General features: G+C 37.4%; 1 protein-coding gene across 1 annotated transcript; it reads left to right on the forward strand.

The window, feature by feature from the left end:
• Nucleotides 1-1,709: 1,709 nt before the first annotated feature.
• Nucleotides 1,710-17,191, forward strand: trarg1a (trafficking regulator of GLUT4 (SLC2A4) 1a). The gene is made up of 3 exons (XM_027999359.1): nucleotides 1,710-2,708; nucleotides 13,940-14,072; nucleotides 15,370-17,191. Exons 1-3 carry the CDS (start codon nucleotides 2,298-2,300, stop codon nucleotides 15,378-15,380), a joined length of 555 nt encoding a protein of 184 aa, XP_027855160.1. The 5' UTR covers nucleotides 1,710-2,297; the 3' UTR covers nucleotides 15,381-17,191.
• Nucleotides 17,192-18,713: the final 1,522 nt, after the last annotated feature.

Consider the following 18,713-nt stretch of genomic DNA (forward strand, 5'->3'; position numbering starts at 1 on the left):
GATTCATCTTTCAACTTAAACTGAGAGTAATCTTCTCAATTTATATTTGAGTGAATAATGTTTTACTTAGGGTTGTGAAAACATAAAAATATCACATTAGTGATATGAGGTAAATTAAATAACCAAATAGGTTCCTTTACAAAGAGAGTAATGTAACAGCCTGCAAAAGAGGTCTATCGGCCATGGACAGCGACTTCTACAAGCCTTAAATCTACCAGTAAATAAAGAAATCTAAACAAATCTTTGTCTTGGAGTTGCACATACGTTGCCTCACCACACGAGGGCGCTATGCCTGCAAATAAATCCATGTCCACCTGAACTTGGGATGAGAGATTTCCCCGATAGTCAGCAGCTTTTACGTCGTATAAAGGAACGGTGGCTGGTTGAGCTTTAACAACGAGCTGTTTGATCCTATTTTCATATCTACATCACAGTTTCTCCAGAGAAACGATGCTATCACACGGATTGCAAGAACAATGGAAAATAGTTGTATAATTCCTGTGGTAAAATGTGTCCGTTTAACATTCGACAATAAACTGAAAGCCGAGTTTCATTTAGGGAATCCCCTTTCATCTAAAGGGAGGAGTGCGTCATTCACCCTGAGAAATAAAGCTGGTGATAATGCAGCATCGTGCATCATAACGAGGGAAATCTGTTGGTGCAGACATTAAAAAAGAGTGAATCACCACCACGCACCACGTCAATACAAACACACGGGGGTGTTCCTTGACGGATATGAACAAAAGGAAGAATAAAAACAATGCTTCAACATAACATACGGGTTAAGGTTCAATTAATCTAAACTAAATATTCTTTTCATCTTCAGCAGCATATGTTGTAGAAATATTGCCCCGAGAAATTACGCACATTTCTCGGGGCTGTTTATAAAGTCCGCTTAGAAGAAGCTGATTGATGATACGGGAGTGTAGCCTATCTATTGGAGAGCTGGCTGGAACACTGAGCTGCAGGAGAAAACTGCATAGCAGCACAATCCTGCTGCTGGCCTCCCTCCATAAACCAGTGGTGCTGATGCTGGGAGGGAGAGAAGAAAGGGAGGAGGAAGAAGTGGAGGAGAGGAGAGGATGGACAGCCCCCCCCCCTGCGTCTCCCTTCTTTCTACAGAAGACAAGTTGGCAAGAAAGTACGAGGTCCACACCGGAAAACAGACAGTAACAGGTCCAAAATAAAAGCAACAGCATGAGCCTGAAATGCTTCATTCTTTTTCTTCATTTTTAAGAGTGAACTAAGAGAATCTTATAGGAATATTAACATTTCTTTCTATCTATCTATCTATCTATCTATCTATCTATCTATCTATCTATCTATGTAAAAATCGATCTAAGTAAACGTATTAATAACTTAGTCACTACACTATAGTTGTCTAAACTAAAATTTCATTTGAAAAAAATGCATTTATTTATGTATGGTTGTGTACATGTATTATCTAGTTAGTTGGTTAGCTATACTTCTTTTATCATATATGCTTTTAAAAACACTTTATCTGCTTTATACTTTACAGTAAGCTCAAATTCAGATTCAATGGCAAACTAAAAATATGCAAGTGTCAATTATGTGCATTTTATTTTTAGTTAAAATATTTTTGAGATGTCGTTTTTCGTGCATAAATAAATAAATAAATCTTTTAGTTTGAACTCATGTTCCGGAAGTCTTTAGAATAAATGTGGAGAGCTGACAAGGTCCCAAGTAGAGTATAGTGCCTCTGCAGCGTTGAGAGACGGCGGGGAGAGAGCAGGGATAGGGACTCTCTGGATCTGGTTTGAGATAAACATCTGTTTTTCTTTGGTGGGATAAAAAGAAAGAGAAAAGACAGAAAGAAAAAGACTTAGACGCGCTTTTAAAAAATAAACAAATACTCCTAAGGCATCGTAGTGGGACTGGATCAAAGTGGGATAGGTGGATGTATCAGAGAGAAGAAGCGAGAAAGGAGGGGCTTTAAGATCCGGAGCTCTTTGGAAATATCTTCAACAGCGAATGGTAATGAAGGAGAAGGTGCTGGTTTAGGAGGATGAATCATTTGCGTTCATCTGATTGATTTTATTTGTTGTGGGTGTCTCTGTCACACCTGAGCTCATAAAGCCCACCTCGTTTCAGATATACTAACTGATAAATCCATTCATCGCAGGAGGAGTTCCTTATTTAAAGTTAAATCTAGCCTCCAGGAATAGGTATAACGCCTGATTTCTGTTAAGAAACGTGGAAGCGCTCTGTCTCACAACAAGCTTCCAGTCTGCTTATCACATTTTCTGACATTCCTTGACAAAAACCGAGAGTGAATCATGGCCATCAACACCGACACCGACTTCCTGAAGTCCACCTTGGGCAGCGAGGGCGGAGGAGGCGCCCCGCCCGCGGACTTACAGGAGACGGAGAAACTCCTGACGGTGACCACCGAGCCCGGGGGTACCGGGATGAAAATGTCCACCTCCTTCACAGCCAACGTGGCCGGGGACAAGGCCCTGGAGGCCGATCAGAACGGCCACAGCGTCGCCTTAAGGTCGGGCTCCATCGGGCAGCTGTCCGCCGCCGGGCCCCTCTCCCCGTCCAGGGCCAGCCTGAGCCGCTCCTCCACCGGGAACGCCACCGTGCCGGAGACCCCCAAGCCCAAGGATTACCTCATCCTGGTCATCCTGTCCTGCTTCTGCCCCGTTTGGCCCGTCAGCATCGTCGCCTTGGTGTACTCTGTTATGGTGAGTTGGACTTTTTTTACGGCCAAAAACTGCCACAGAAAGTAAGCTGAACTCTACTGATCATGGAGTGGCTGACAAATGCTTGGCATTGTTAAGTTTTCATTCAGAAAGTCTTGGAGTTACTTTTCAGATTTAAGCTTTTTTTATGTGAAAAAAAAATTATTTTAAAAAAAGTTAGAAAAGCTGAGAAAAGTGAGACTGCAAGGTTTTCTTTAACACTTTCACATGCATTACGAACAGCATGCTCAAAATCAGAACATGAAGAAATATTTATTTAGTGCTTTTAATAAACTTGCAGAAATTAAGAAAGAAAAACTGTTCAGTAGTCTTAGCAAACTGAAACACTTAGTGTATCTGATAAAATGCCATCAATTTCCACTGAATGATTAACTAACATCTGGTTGTTTGATCACCGTTTCTAAAAAAGCTGCTTCACTTCTGGGTTGCATGAACGGCTGGCTCAAGATAATTGAACAACATTTTAAAAATGTATCTGTCTTATCTCAGAAACAACATCTTTGATGTCAGCAAACAAGTTTATTTAATGGTTATGGTTTAAAGGTCAGTCTGCCCACCCCATAACATTGGTCTAAGACGTAGTCTGTAAACGAGGTGCTTGTGGTTTATTGGTGGAAACACCTGTCTCAATGAAAGTTTCCATTCAGCATAATCACATTTAAACACCAAATGTGTTGAAATTGGTGTTTTAAACACATTAAAGGGTGTTTAAAACACCAATTAAAACACAAAAAGTAGGCTACTTTTGAAATCAGTGGGTGATTCCTGTGGTTTGTTGGCAAATGTTTGAGTGTGCCTAGGCCTGATACACTGTACTTGGTGCTAGCGTGGCTAACACGAGTAACAGTTTAGTCCAAAGCCTTTTCTGCTAAAATAAAATCTTTAGTGTATGTCAGATACAGACACATTGGATATTGATCTGTTTAGCTAACGTAAGACTGTGTAGCAGACAGGCTTCAAGGTGTAGAAGTTGTATCAGTTCTCCATTATGCTGTTCTTAGCTAACGGGAAGCTAAGTGTGTTTGTGAGACGGCCACGCACGTGGTAGCCGCGCTACTACATAGAATGGGCATCAGCCAATGAAAAGCGGCCCCTGTGGTAAGGTCCATTAAAGTACAACTCAAAACCACTTCTTTCTCGCTCTCTGTATCAGCGCAGCTACGCACAGACTCGTTGCCATAGCAACTGATGACAACGCAAAAAAACCAACTTTTTTTTGTGGGAACAGATATTTCCCACACAAAGAGCAGAACATTCAGCCTGTTGCAGTAGTATGGTTTTAAGCTTAATGTTTATTTTGCGATTATTAATAAGTGATTGATGTGGTAAAAGGAGAAAACTATAAATATATCGCTGCACTTGACTTTACTGCTAGCTCGCTGTTACTGTCTCTTACTCTGCAGTTGTGGAGTCACAATGTCTGGGATCATGAGCGCCCCCTGCCAGGAGGCAGGAGAACTGCCTGCCTCACCTCGAATCTGTTACACACACAGTTGGTGACAAAAAACACTGTAGGTTATATACATAAGCTAAAATATGGAATTATATTAAATGTTTTTTAACCATTTTATTGGCGACGTATAGAAAGGAGGAACATGCTCTCATAGAATAGCAGCCAGTGCAGTTAGCGAGAAATTGCGCAATCCCAGGTGAGGCTCAGATCGCTGCTGCCTCACCGGCTTCGTTTCCGAGCATTTGAATGGGAAATTGGGAAAATTCTGCGATTTTGAATAAAAAATAATCAGAACTGGTTAAGCTAAATGAAAAATAGGTACTTTGCAGTACAAACCACAAGGTGAAAATAGCAATATAAATTATCGTATCATTATATATTATTTTTCCATGATGGCAGGTGAGGCTCTGCCATCATGGCAGGTGTTCATAAAACAAGTAGTGGAAGTAGTGAAGGAGTGTTAATACCTCAGTGCTTGTTCCAATTATTACAGTAAAGATCATACAAATCTCAACAGCATGAGTTCAGCATCACCTTAAGTTACCAGTTTAGTTTATTATAATCAGTATATTCCCCTTTCCTCTAGATGTTTTCACTTGAAATCTCTGCATATTGCAGTCAGTCTTATTTTTTAGAATTACTTTTTATTTTGTAATTGCAGAAGTACCTTTCATGAGGGTCATTTAGGTACACTTCCTTAGCCATCTCCATTTCGTAAGCTATTGATAGAAAAACTGACAAGCTCAATTAGATGTAAATTTCAGGTTTGCAGGTAAAAAATACATCTTGGAACTGATATCAGTTCATATGAGCTACTGATGGATGGATGGATGGATGGATGCCTTTAGATCGGTACATTTTTCTGTCCTTTTGTATTTAACACAGAAATTACAGATGCTAATGAATTTAGTAAGTCTAGACACATAATCAACTCTTAGATTTTTTCATGCTTTACTTGAACTCATGGAATAAATTGTTATGTATCAGAGGATTTAGCTATCCAAGCCATTAGCTTTTGCTTCCATGGGAGTCAATAGTCACTCAACATGAAAAGAGAAAACTGAACCAAACACCAATTCCAGTTTTCCTTTTCGTTCAAGCTTTCTGGATTCCCACAAACATACATTTCACACAGCCATCCGTAGTAATTGTGTCATGTCGATATTTGAAGCCGCTGAATAATATCTTTCTTTTTACTTCTCCTACTGTGGTAAAGCCAAATTCAGATGCATGGAAGAACAGAGCAAAATCAATGGAGGAAACCCATTAGTTCCTTAATGTCACTCATGTGGCCACTACACACTAAAGTAATATTAGGCAGTATACATTGTATTTCCCCAAGCCGTCATCACAGACCTACTGACATTCACAAGTTGGCTTCATGGGGAAAGTACTGAGAAGGAGAAGCTTTGACAGAGGGCAAGAAGAAGGAAAAGTGAAGGAGGTAGAAACTGGAGATGGTCGCTAACTCAATAGATGGTGAGAGAAGGCAATTTAGTTTCTCTGCAGAGGGCAGATTGCTGCAGTTAGCCAGCTCTGTGGCTGCGATCAGCATCCTCTCTCTTTTCTGGGGTAATGAGAAAGGAGATACAGGCTTCCCAAGGAAGATCAAAACATCAAGGGCAGATGGGTGTGAGAGAGACAGCAAATGGCCATAAAGTAGTTCCTATCACTTGATTAGAAAAAAAAACTGACTGAGAAATTGCACTGATGTCAGATATAAGTGCAAGTGAGTCAGAGCAGGATAACAGAGCATCCATTGTGATCAAATGAACAGTAATGTGGCCGATACCACAAGATAAAGCCTTATAGTTCACCGCTTTGTTTTAAAATTCCCATGGCTGAAGGCTATCAGATACCTCTGACAGAGAAACATTCTAATAGTAGCGATGATGGGAAGTCAAAGGAACGTGTCTGGACTCTGGAAAAAGTCAAAAACAGAATAACAAATGAAGAACCAGGTGCATTTAAAGAGCTGACTTGATTTGAAATGCTCTGCTAGTGCAATGAGCAGCTTTGGATCCGGCTTAAAGTCATGCCAACAGGTTTTCTGTTGCGTTGATGTAGATAATCACAGATGAAATTAGATTCTTATGTACGCTTTTTAAAAGGACACAAATCCCTTTGTTTATTCCACAAATTGACGTTAACACACACTAAACTTTTCCTTTTTAGGTCAGCTAGGTATACCAAAATCAATTCTAATTATTTAGCACTATTGTTTGCTGAATCCCATAATAGTGAGAGACTTAAAAAATGTTTTCCAACTTTCTTAAACGTTTACACCCACACATTAGAGTCCTGTCATTTCCTTCGAATAAAAACCAATACAGCCAAAAGAATTCCTGAAATAAAAATTCTAATGAGGATAAAAAAAAACACTATTGTTTAGAATAATTGGAACATTAATTAATTAATTAGGTAATTAACATTTGACAAAACATAGTGTTTGTTGCTTGTTTCATTATTGGTTATTGCTTGTTTTTATCAAGTAAAGCATTTTGATCTGCTTTACTTGTTGCTGATTCATGTGCTCTACAAATACATTTGGCCTGGCAGAGGAAAATATTACATTTGTTTAAAACTTAAGTAAGTTTTTTAAAATGAATTTTAATTCATCGTGTTATTTTTTTTATAGTATCCACCCAGTTGTATCAAACTAGTCTTCTGCAAAGCTCATCAATCTTGCAGGTTTTCACCAGTATAATGGTCTTATCAGCATTAACGTGAGCTGGTAAGGGAGGGACTTTTATTTCATTGCCAGGTTTATTGTATTGATTCACAGACTCATTAACAGCTTATTAATTTTAATGGCGGAATATGAGTAAGCATAATCAAAGTACTTACTAAATAGGGAGTAAGTTTAAACATTTAGTTTCAAGGAAACCAACAAAAACAAACATGGTTGAATTTCAGTGTTTTTCAGAAATTAATTTGAAAGAAATTGAAAGGAAAGAAATGTAAATGCTGGTTTCTTTTAAAGCAGGGGTCTCAAACTCCAGTCCTCAAGGGCCGCAGTCCTGCAGTTTTTAAATGTGCCACAGGTACAAAACACTGGAATGAAATGGCTTAATAACCTCCTTCTTGTGTAGATCAGTTCTCCAGAGCCTTAATGACTTAATTATTCTATTCAGCTGTGGTGCAGCAGATTCACATCTAAAAGTTGCAGGACATTGGCCCTTGAGGACTGGAGTTTGACATTTGTGTTTTAAAGTGACATTCTAGATTCCTGAAAGATGCTCTGGTGCAGAAAGCTAAGCCTGGGAGACGTGCAGCCAATTACAGGGATATGAGAGGCAGAGGTGATAGGTTTTCTTTTTTTTCTTTTTTCTTTTACAGCCAAGACTAAACCATCCCGATAATGTAAATGTCTAAACTACAGCAGGATTATTGCATGCTCTGCAGATCTGCCTGTGAAATATGGACTTGCATATGTTGCGCCAGAGGAATGAGTGTGTTTGTGCACAATGCATGTGTGGGTAGGTAAATGACTTCTTATTAGCAGTCGCAAAATGGCAGCTTTGCAAAGCAGCATGTGGTGCAGTTTTTGAGCTCCACAAAGTGAAAAGCCAAATGTAGAAACAAGTTTCATTATTTTTGTTTTAAGCTGTTATGTATGACGATGTACTCATTCTGTCACAAATAAAAAACAAGATATTTGCATCTACTGTAAATAAAACGTGTAACATTTTTTACTGGTTCAGGTCAGGTTGCGTGATTGTGCACACTCTTAACCTCAAACTATCAGTGGGCTCAAAGTAAAGCCACATCTGCTAGATTTAAATGTCTGTACTTTGTGGTGGAACATTTTGTTACAACGTATTAATAAAATAATCTAAATGCCTATGAACTCTCATCAAATGAACCTTTCTGAGCTACACACATAAGGCTAGTTGGTGTTTTCTTCCTTCTTTTCTTCCTTCCTTTCTTGTTTCCTTTTAAACTAAACGTAAAGGGACAATAAATTCCTCTGGAATATTTATGCACTAAATGGAAAACTGGAATAATGTAACATGTAAACACTTCTGGAGAATAAGTGACATAAATGTGAAGTGATGTGAAAAGTTCAAAGATTACAGAAGTTTAAATAAACCCTACTTTATATAAGCTTTTTGTTTACACTGCCTTAGTTTATATTGGTTCATCTGATCTGAAGGTTTTAATGTGTTTTTCAGTATATGTTTCACACAGGAAGCATATCAGCGGCGCAAGCCTCCAATCTCCATGTCCCATGTACATAAGAATTTGTTTCTACATAAATCACCACCCATTTCAAAAGTGATAACAGTTTAAAGATTAATAAAATTGTTTGAATAAACGTAAGTTACATTTCTGGGGTTGGGGTAGTTTAAATACAGCAGGAGTCTGCTGGTCTTGGCTTCAGCCTTAGAAGTAAGTCCATCTGGATATATATTAAATAAGGATGCCAACAGAGAAATCTCCTGCCTCTCAAAATCCCAAACTTTTTTTCTAAAAAAGTTGCATGTTAACCTCAGAAGCTAAACCACAGGAGCAAAGTAAATGTACAAGCTTTTTTCAGCAGCTACACGGCGTCTTACAGCTGCAGCACTAAGAGCAGTGCCTTTACGGATCTGACACATTTGATCATCTGACCGTGTTAAGAAGTTTAAAACTTTAATGGTGAGTCTGGTGTAAAAAGGCAGAAGTGAAAAGAAAAAAAACCTCATGTTAGCAGCTCAGAGATCCTCAAGGCCCAAATAACCAGATAAAAATGTTTTAAACAAAAAAGATTGAAACATTTCTGCTCTACAGGCTCAATTTCTCTATAAGAACTATCCTTACATTGCAATTCACCATAAACAAAAAAAACATTATATACCCAATGTAAAGTTTATGTCCTATTGTAAAAATATGCAAATAAATCATGTTTTATACTAAATGATGATTCCACATGGAGATTTATTGTGTGACATTGTCATATAATCAAAAATGGTTTCTTTTGTACGGTGCTCCTTCTCACCAGGCTGCTGGTAGTTCTTCATTATTCATGATGAGAAACAGAAAAAACCGAGCACTTACTGCCTCACCAGCCTCCACCTTCCTCCGCTTGAACACATGAGAGACTATAGAGTGTGCTGAGTGTGAACACACAGGGAGAAATCAAGGCGTTTTAAGGGCAGGATTTCACATTGTGAAAACCAATATCACCAGTTGTGCCTTTATTCTAATCAATAAAGATATTAATCACGTAGGAAAACATAGATCCTAAATAAGAATGCTTAGACAAAAGCCTTTCCTTGTTTTTTTCTTTCTGCATTTTGTCGTGGCTGAGAGGAAGTGTTACTGTCTCCATAAATCTTCCTTATTTCATTGACGTGTTTTCTCTAAGCAGGATAAATAAGCAGGTTTTTTCTGAAAGAGTCTTGCATTGATTCAGGGTGCTGATGCTGCTCTCCTTTGTGATGCGAGTCCAGATCAATACCGGTTCTGCCGGGAGTTTGTACCGTAGCTTCACATCACAGTCATAGAGGTGAGACACGAGTGTGTCTCTGCATTCAAAGGATGAAAAAAAAAAAGAAAACACACACACTGATCTATAAAGTATATACAGTCCTGTTCAAATTCCATACTGTAAGAAATGGGTGTAATACATCATTTTCAGTTTGTTTTTTTTCACGTTTCATGCGGTATTATTTACATTTCAAATGAAAAGCAAAAACACATTTTGGGGAAAATGTATCAAATAAAACAGTAGCTACATTTATTTTTGGCCTGTTAACATCTTGACACTTTTTATCCTGTCATGTGGACAAAATAGGACACAATGTGACAGCTTGTCCATCACAGGGTGCCAAAATGTGAACATATCACATGAATGTGAACACCATGGTAACATCGTAGGAGCTCAAGTGGAGGACATGCTAAACAACTACCAACATACAGAGGTCAAATAGAATAGAATAGAATAGAATAGAATAGAATAGAATAGAATAGAATAGAAAGTCCTCTATTGTCACGTCACAGGCAACCAAATAATATAGATTCACACAAAGGTATAATATAAAATATATAAAAACTGAATAAAGAATAAAAATACTGTAGTTAGTGCAAATTTTCAACATGAATACTGTGCAGTTATTCAAAATAGCTGCTCCGATCCAAAGGAATGTGACAGTGGACAGGTTGATTTAAAAGTGTTCAAATTGTGTGTGTATTTGATTATTAAAAGATAGGCTATTAAAAGACAATCCATTCTGAGAGCCGACTGCAAGATGCTAAAAGAAGTTACCAAAAAGCCTAAAAATATCATCACAGGACCTACAGCAGATTCTTGGATGTGTGTTGCATCTACAATCAGAAAGAGGAACCCTTTGGTCTCTAAGAAAACCTGAAGGTCAATTTGTCAATGTTAATGCAGAAAAAGACTAGGAATTCTGACTTAATGTTCTTTACATAGATGACTCTAAAACTGAATAATTTGGACACCAGAACAGAGAATGTGTTTGGCATAAACCAAATATATCACTGCAGGGTGACGCAGGGAAGGTTTCCATGATTTTCAAACCTCAGAGCCTGCCTCAGAGGCTGTATGTTGGAAATGTTGACCCAGCTTTAAAAAAATAAATAAAACTGAAGCAGAACTGAAATCTGCGACATGACAATGACCTAAAACATTCTATTAAATCCACTAAGAACTGTATGAGAATTAAGAAATAGAAAGCTTTGGGAGTGTTTCCTCCAATTGCTAGTTGCACTTTAATGTGACCATTGCATTTTTTTTGTACCCTTCCCCTGACTGCTTCTTCTGAGCAACGAGGTCATTTTAATTATTTGTTACAACTCAGCAAACTGTGGCTTTAGATAAAAGATGCTAATAAGAACATTTGACGAAAATCTCACTGGGACAACTGATATTTATTTCAGCATCATCGGACTCACTACTGTTGATAGCAAGAAGAAAACTGAAGGCTTTAATAGAATTGAAAGGTGTTCAAATAAAGCATGTGCAAAACAATGGCAAATTTACAAATTTTAATTGAAAATAGCTGAAGGCATAAACACCGGTCAGCATTTCCAGTGCAGTGATTTATGATGGCTTGCCAGCATCGTCAGAGTGGTGGAAACCCCCACCTCCAGAGACCTGCAGGAGCTGCTTCATCAAGCCCTTTTATCTCTCTGTCCTTCTGCAGTGTAATCCTATCTAACACTGAGCCAATCCCAGCTCTGTAGACTCAAGTGTCAATTAACTGGAGAGAGACAACACTCACACTGCTGAGTGTCATTATGAAAGAAAAGCAAAAAAAAAAGTTTCTTCTTCAAATGAAAGAGGCAAAGACGAAACATGCATTACTGTTCAACCAGTGTTTTAATAGCACTTTATCTTTGAAATTGACTTACAAAAAAAAAAAAAAATGCATAATTTAATAAAGATGAGGGGGAGGAACAGCTCTGTTTCCTGATGTGTTGCAAAGACAAGCCTGCATGAACAGCTCCTAAGATTTGATCAGAGAAGTCTTCTTGTGAAAGCTCTGAAATGTGACATTTCATGTTTAATTTAACCTCATGACTTTGCTCTGGTGTCTGGTGCTTCAAGTGTCTAAATGTTAAAATGACACTTTTCTGTTGTTATTAACCCCAAAAGTTGTTGCCCACTAGAGTCCATTTTTAATGCGCATTACCTAAGTTGGCTTTTAGTTGTTGTTGAAGGAAAGAGATGTAAAAGGACTGGATTGTGCAAAGTGAAATGGTTCATGATGTGGGATGAACCATTCCACATCATGATTGCTACCTTGTGAAATGTTATAAAAGTATATGATCTGTCCTGACTGTAGAAAGTATTAACAGCAGCGATGCTAATTAATGAAACATACATGATTTTATGCAAAAATGACACCAGATTCAAGATTCAGATTGCAAAAAAAGAATTGATTTACTCCACGGCGACGGTGGTAAGAGTTCGCCCTGCTATCAGTGAGTTGCCGGTTTGATTCCCTCTCTCTCTCGTTGTGTCTTTCTGTCTGACTGCCCCAGGGCAGCTGTGGCTACAATCCTGTAGCTTGCCACCATCAGCATGTGAATGAAAATGACTGATTTCATTGTAAAGTGCTACATAAGTTTTATTTCATAAGGCTTTTTATACATCTTCACTGGGGCTGCCAGTAAATCTGCAGTGACAGTATTGTTTATGATTTTCTTTCATTTCTTCTATCATTATGAATTTTTTTTTATTTTCAATGGTTTTTTTTTTTTTTACTATTTTCATAATTTCAGAATATTTCAAACAGAAAAAGTCAATTTTATGTGAATTTAATGTTGATTTAATAGTAAGTTACAGGGTTTCCTATCAATAGATGAAAAACATTACCAAAAACACTTGTGAATGAATATGTGCATACATTTACGAGTGACATGAGCATAAATGAGATTACTAGTAATGCATTTCTGGTATTTGAAATGAACATGGTATTCCTGAGTCTCAAGCACAAGAAACTAGCAGACGATACAATAAGAAGAAAAGAAAGGCAGAGAAATTACGCATGCAAGCTTTTCTGTTTTAAGACTCCCAAATGAAACTGCAGAGCAAAGACTTGAGGTTTCCCATTCATCATGTCTCACAAGCACACACATAAATCACCCTGTCTCTATGTCTGTGGTGAAAATAAAGCGATATACATACAGCATAAAAATGAATTACAGCACCTTCGCAGTGTTGTGCTCTCTTCTGTTCCGATTGGCTCTGTGAGGCACAATCCTCCATCAATCCCGAAATGCCAATCTGAAAAAGACCATTTCACCAGTGACAGCTGGGAATAATTTTTTATTGGCATTGTGCCCTAAAGGGCTGTAGAGGAATTAACCAGCTCAACAGTGTTGCACTGTAGGACTGCCATTTTCTCTTGTTCTCTAAAGATGGAAATCAACTTGATTAATACTTAAATGTGAAACTATTGAAGAGAAGGTGTAGTTAAGCTGGAACATTCCCTGGATTTTACATAGTTTCTTGTAAACTCTATGTGATTTAGCTTATCGAAAGATTCCAACATGTAAACAAAATGTGTGCAGCGTCTAGGAAATGCATGAATAATCCTTCCATGTAGGGGTGCACTGATTGCAGTTTTCTAGCCGATCAGAGATCATCGATCTTTAAAAAGCCTGACCTGTTGATTCCAGTTTTGGCCGATACCGATTTTTTTCACCTGAAATGTTGCTAAACATAGCGAGTAATTCATCAATTGGTAATAGTGGGGTGACTGTTGTTTACTGTGGATGTGTAGACATGACCTTGTGGGTGGGTCTGTCTGTCAAACTTTGCTCTTAGCAAAGCAACAGAGAACAGTGGCTGATTTTTAGACCTTTGGTAGATAATATCGGTGGATAAGATCAGTCTCACATGTAAGTATTGGCCGATCACCTTGGCCGATTTATAGATGCACTCCCACTACCAAGACAGATGGTAATGACATCATCATGCAGTGCAGACGTGTTTTTACATAGAGTCAGACTTGATATGGAGATGGTTGGAACTGAACACAAGGAGATTATAAAGGAAACTTGTGCCAGACCTACAGTGGTACAGATTAGATTTGGATATTCGGGTGTTAAAATGACTCAAAGTTAAGCCTCAAATATACACACAGAAACTCTTTATCCAATCCATTCAGTCTTTTTTTCAGTTCTTTATGTTTTGTTTTGTTTTCATATTTCATTTTTGTCAACAACCAGATTAATAAATCGAGGATATTGTTATATTTTTTAAAACTCGGTTCTGCTCTTAAGTTTTTTCTTTTGTGTGTTCCAGTCCAGAAACAGTCTTCAGAACGGGGATGTGGACGGGGCCAGGAGGCTGGGTCGACTGGCTCGCCTGCTGAGCATCGTCTCCATTTTCCTGGGACTGCTCATCATCGTCGTCTACACCACAGTTCACTTTTCAGGTACACAAACATCGCTGACCAGATATTTCAGAGTTTAATAACACTCCAACACAGTCTAATCATTGCATGAGATTCAATTAATACAATTTAAAGACACCAATAAGTAACACTTTTTCTATGTAGACGAGCCCATTAAATTAATCTCTAGTTCCCACGATGAGAAAGTACACAATATTTTGTCCATGGGACCGATGTGTGTTTTTAGCGATAACTCTGGAAAAACTAGAGATGAGATCTTGTCATAACCCAACATCAAGTCATTGGGGCGACAGTAAAAGGTTAGGTAGGTAGGTTGAGAAATTTATATGAATCACATTGGAAAACATTTCACATGTGAAAATGTGGAATGTGAAATTTCCAAGTAAAATAATGTGAAATACAAGGGAAAATATTTTACATTTCGAATGTCTAGTGGTTGTTTCACATGTTATTACACTGAAAATGTCCACATGTGAACTACACTGGAAAACATTTTACATGTAGCAAACCTTCCCACATGTGCTTCACATTTGTGATATGGATTCCATTTTGATAAACATTACATGTGAAATCTTTTCCCACATGTGCTTGACATTTGCCTACAACTATGTAATGTCCAAATCATGTGTTTACATGTTAAAACACAATATGATTCCCACACATGAGTATAACTGGAAGGTTTTACATGTAACGGCGCAATATAATTTCCTTCCTTGGAGTAATATCAGAAAACATTTCACGTCAAGGTTTTCTAATATGCTTTTCATGTTTCTAGAAAATAAAATAGCAAGATCTGAAACATTATATTATTTCCACAAATGAAAGATAGTATTTCCTGTCTTTTTTAACTTGGATGCCTCACACTGAGTCCATTACACATTTAAAATGTTGTTGTTCTTTTGTAGAAAGTGACAAGGACAATAAAGATTTGATGTATATCTTGTAACATGTTTCTACACAAGATAATTCCCACAAATTATCACACGTGAAATAATATGGGAAAGCATTTCAGATGTGGAAGAATGACTCTTCATATGTTAAAATTGTTTTTTCTGTAATATTAAGACTAAAACAAAAATAAAAGTTAACAAAAAGGCAACAAAAAAGTCAAAGAAAAAGAACAAAGAGAGCCTTTTAGTAGCCCGCTTTAAAAGATCACAAGACTGTGTGGCTCAAATGTTGCATCAAATAAAAAAATTAAAGGTAGAGCCTCAGCAGAATACTGTATATACATCTCCTGCTACCATGTAGCATATTTGCCAAGTATGAACTGACTTAACACTCCTTTCTCTTTTTCCCCTCTTCCTTTCTTTTCCAGCTCTTAACTAACAACCATGAGGAGCTCGGAGAAAATAAAAATATGTCAAAGCCAAACCACAGATATGGAGTATGATTCCCTACTCTATGCCATGAAGTTACAGCATCAAGATTAACTTCAGTTAGCAAAAAATGTAGACAAGTCAAGAATGACTGTCGTGCAACAAGTAAACCAATAAAAGTATATATATATCACTGAAAGATGCATGCACTAGATCCCAGTATCATTTGCCTGACAGAATATTCTGCTTTTGAATTGTTCGAGTTTGAAAAGGAAAGGAAGGAGTGAATGCAGATTTGTGTGATTATTAAAGGAGGATGATTTCTCCTGTTTGAACAATGGACTTCTGAACATGAAGAGGATGATTTGTAAATGTAAAGCGGATGAATGATGGACTTGTCTCTGTCTGCGAGGGGGCTCCTTTAAAATACAGTCTTTGAACTTCGGACGGCTCATTTAATCTTCATATATCCTAAATGAACATCTTGCACTCAAAGTATACACAGGAAAAAATATATATTTGAGGTAAGGGAATCTATAAATGAATAGATAGTTTTGATTTTATAAAATGTTTGTTTCCCAAGCGTTGCTGGGTTTGTTGACGCCGTCTGGATGGCTGCTTCGTCAGCAATTGGGAAAAAAAAAAAAAAAATCGATGTAAATTTAAGGGTTTGTGAAAGAAAACTCTTTCTTTTGTCTTGAATCATTTTGTTTTCCAACTTAAGAAAAACGAGACCAACTGCATGCCTGAATGTAGACATCCCAGTACTCTGCCTTCTTTTAGACTGTTATTGTTTGTTTCCCATCCTTAAGGAACGGACAGGTTTGCACATTGAACCGGTATTTGTGTATTTTGTTCTTATGGACAGTTAAAAGCACGTCTTGCACCATATATGAAGCCTTTATTACAAACACTGTTCTCCCTCAGTTTCATCTGACCTTTCATCTTTGGAGAGTCTTTTTTACATTTACAGACTTTTAACACATTTTACATTGCTATACTTTGACTGTTAAGATCCATTCTTTTACTGGATGTTTTGCCATTCTTCTTGTATGGCTATGTAATGTATTTATATGGAAAACTATATATGCAATACCTTTGCATGTAAAAGGCCAAGCACCCACTTATTTTTGTAAAAGAGCAAGTCTACGAGTTTGCCTAAAAATAAATAGCATTTAAAAAGACTTATTTAAAATCATGGCACGACACGTTGTCTGGATTTGTCACTTTAAGAGAAAACTCATTACTGTGTTTAGAGTCATGTTGTAGATGTTGTATTGACATATGAAAAGACTTATGCTCCAAAGCTCAGATAAAAATCAGTGAATCATGATGCGCTATTCAATAGAGTTGTTTTTCTGTAGCTATTAAAGTGTCTTTTTTTACCCCATTAAAACTAAAATGCATTTAACTGGATGCCATTTGCTGAATTCTAATGGTCATTTAAGGGCTTTTTACAATTGAAACAACACAGCTAATACAATCCAAAGTCCTCGAGTGAACATCAGCAATGTAAGTTGCAGACTTGAGTCATAGCTGTGCAGAAAAAAAAAAATTAATAATAATAATAATAATAATAATAATACTCCATCTGAACATCCAGAAGCAGCAAAAATCCAAAGACTCCCCATGTTTACTGACCGCAGCTCCAGATTAACTTGAATTTTCTTCTTCTGTGGTGCTGGTGTTTAGGAGCCAGCTGTCCACCTTTCACCCCTATTATTACTGTTTGTTTGTTTTTTATATTATACTGTATGTGATGGTTCTCATCTCTCTGGTGTACCTTTTGCATGTGAGGAATAAATGCTACCATGCATGGTCTGAGTTTTGTGTTTTGATGATAACTTCCAGATGTAAAGGATGCCTGGACTGCCTGTAAGTTTAAATGTTAAATGTTATATGCATACAGCTCCCTGTGTAGTTACTGGAACCCCTGGTGGAGATTACAAAAAAAGCTGTAAAATAAATATATTTCTTGTTGTAGTACCATAACATCACACTTGATAGTTCAGAAAATCCCAACTTTAATTTGCAAACATTTAATTATTGAGAAAATAATGTTTTTTACAACTTCACCACCAGTGGCTCGCTTGCTGACTCCTGGACGTTTCCTTAATAATAAAGGATTGAGACAACACAACCAGAGCATTCTTTTACATTTAATCGGATCACTAGAATGTGTAGGAACTCATATTTTAATAGGATTTTATGTAACAGACCAACACAAAGTAGTGCATAATTGTGAACTGGAATAAAAAAATAGCACATATTTTTAAACCTTTCCTGAAAATGGACCACAACTTTGTGTGAACATTTTTCTGCAGTTCCAGCTTTAATCCTTTTAGGGGTTTGTTTCTACCAGCTGTGAATATTCTTGACAATTTTTACCTTCTGTGGACCATTTTAGCACCTCAACATGCCTTGATCTAAATCATTTCATTGTATGTTTAATTTCCTTGTCCTGTTGAAAGGTGGACCTCTGTTCCACTCTCAGATTATCTTCAGCCTCTCTCAGATTTTTCTGTCCCTGTCCCACAACATTATTCTCCTACCACTATGTGCTGCAGGAGTGTCAGAAAATTGAAAAATATAGATGTGAATGTTTTAAATTTATGGAAAATTGAAATTCAACTTTATCATTTAATAGGATCAAAGCATTATGAATATCCAACAAAACCTTGAAGCCATAAAAGCATTTTTTCACCTGGCTGCCCGATCCATTGTTACAAAACACATCACTACTTTTAATATTTTCATGGTTACTTTTCAGAGACTCAGAAAGAAAGATGCAAGAGGGGTGTTTTTTTATGTTAAATCCAATATATTTCCATTGCAGAATATTTTTGGCTGCAGTCCCATTCCTATGGATTGGAGTACAGCGCAAAGCTGCTGCATTTATTGCATATAACAATGAACATGAAGCAGTTTCTGAAAAACAATATTTATCATGGCTACAAAAGATTCAGATGGCAGAAGAAAGTGAAGTAGAGAAAAATATAATTCATGGCTGTCCCATGACGGACAAAAGTGGCCTGATTGTCCACCTGTCTATAAAAAGTCTGCCTTGCTCCACAGATACTGACCAATAAATATCGTTGTGGATAAGTGATGAAAGCCATAAAATCAGAAATGGTTCAGGCAAATATCTTCTCTGGAGCTGGTGGGGCAGAACGCATGCAGGAGCCCGGATCATGCGCATGGGTCTGGGACATTCAAATATTTAAGAGCTGCACCTCCGCCGTCATCTTACATCCATGTATAAATGTCAAAGCCAGCTTTAGTACACGGTTTGCCTCTTAAGAGCCCTGTCCTGAATAACTGGCCGTCACAGCGTGAATGACAT

Source organism: Xiphophorus couchianus, chromosome 18 (genome assembly GCF_001444195.1).
Source record: "Xiphophorus couchianus chromosome 18, X_couchianus-1.0, whole genome shotgun sequence".
NCBI lineage: Eukaryota > Metazoa > Chordata > Actinopteri > Cyprinodontiformes > Poeciliidae > Xiphophorus > Xiphophorus couchianus.

What these genes read in the sequence shown, in the direction of transcription:
- trarg1a (XM_027999359.1), top strand. Translation starts at nt 2,298, where the DNA reads ATGGCCATCAACACCGACACCGACTTCCTGAAGTCCACCTTGGGCAGC. An exon ending in CCTTGGTGTACTCTGTTATG is followed by an intron (nt 2,709 to 13,939) that starts GTGAGTTGGACT and finishes TGTGTGTTCCAG; the next exon opens with TCCAGAAACAGTCTTCAGAA.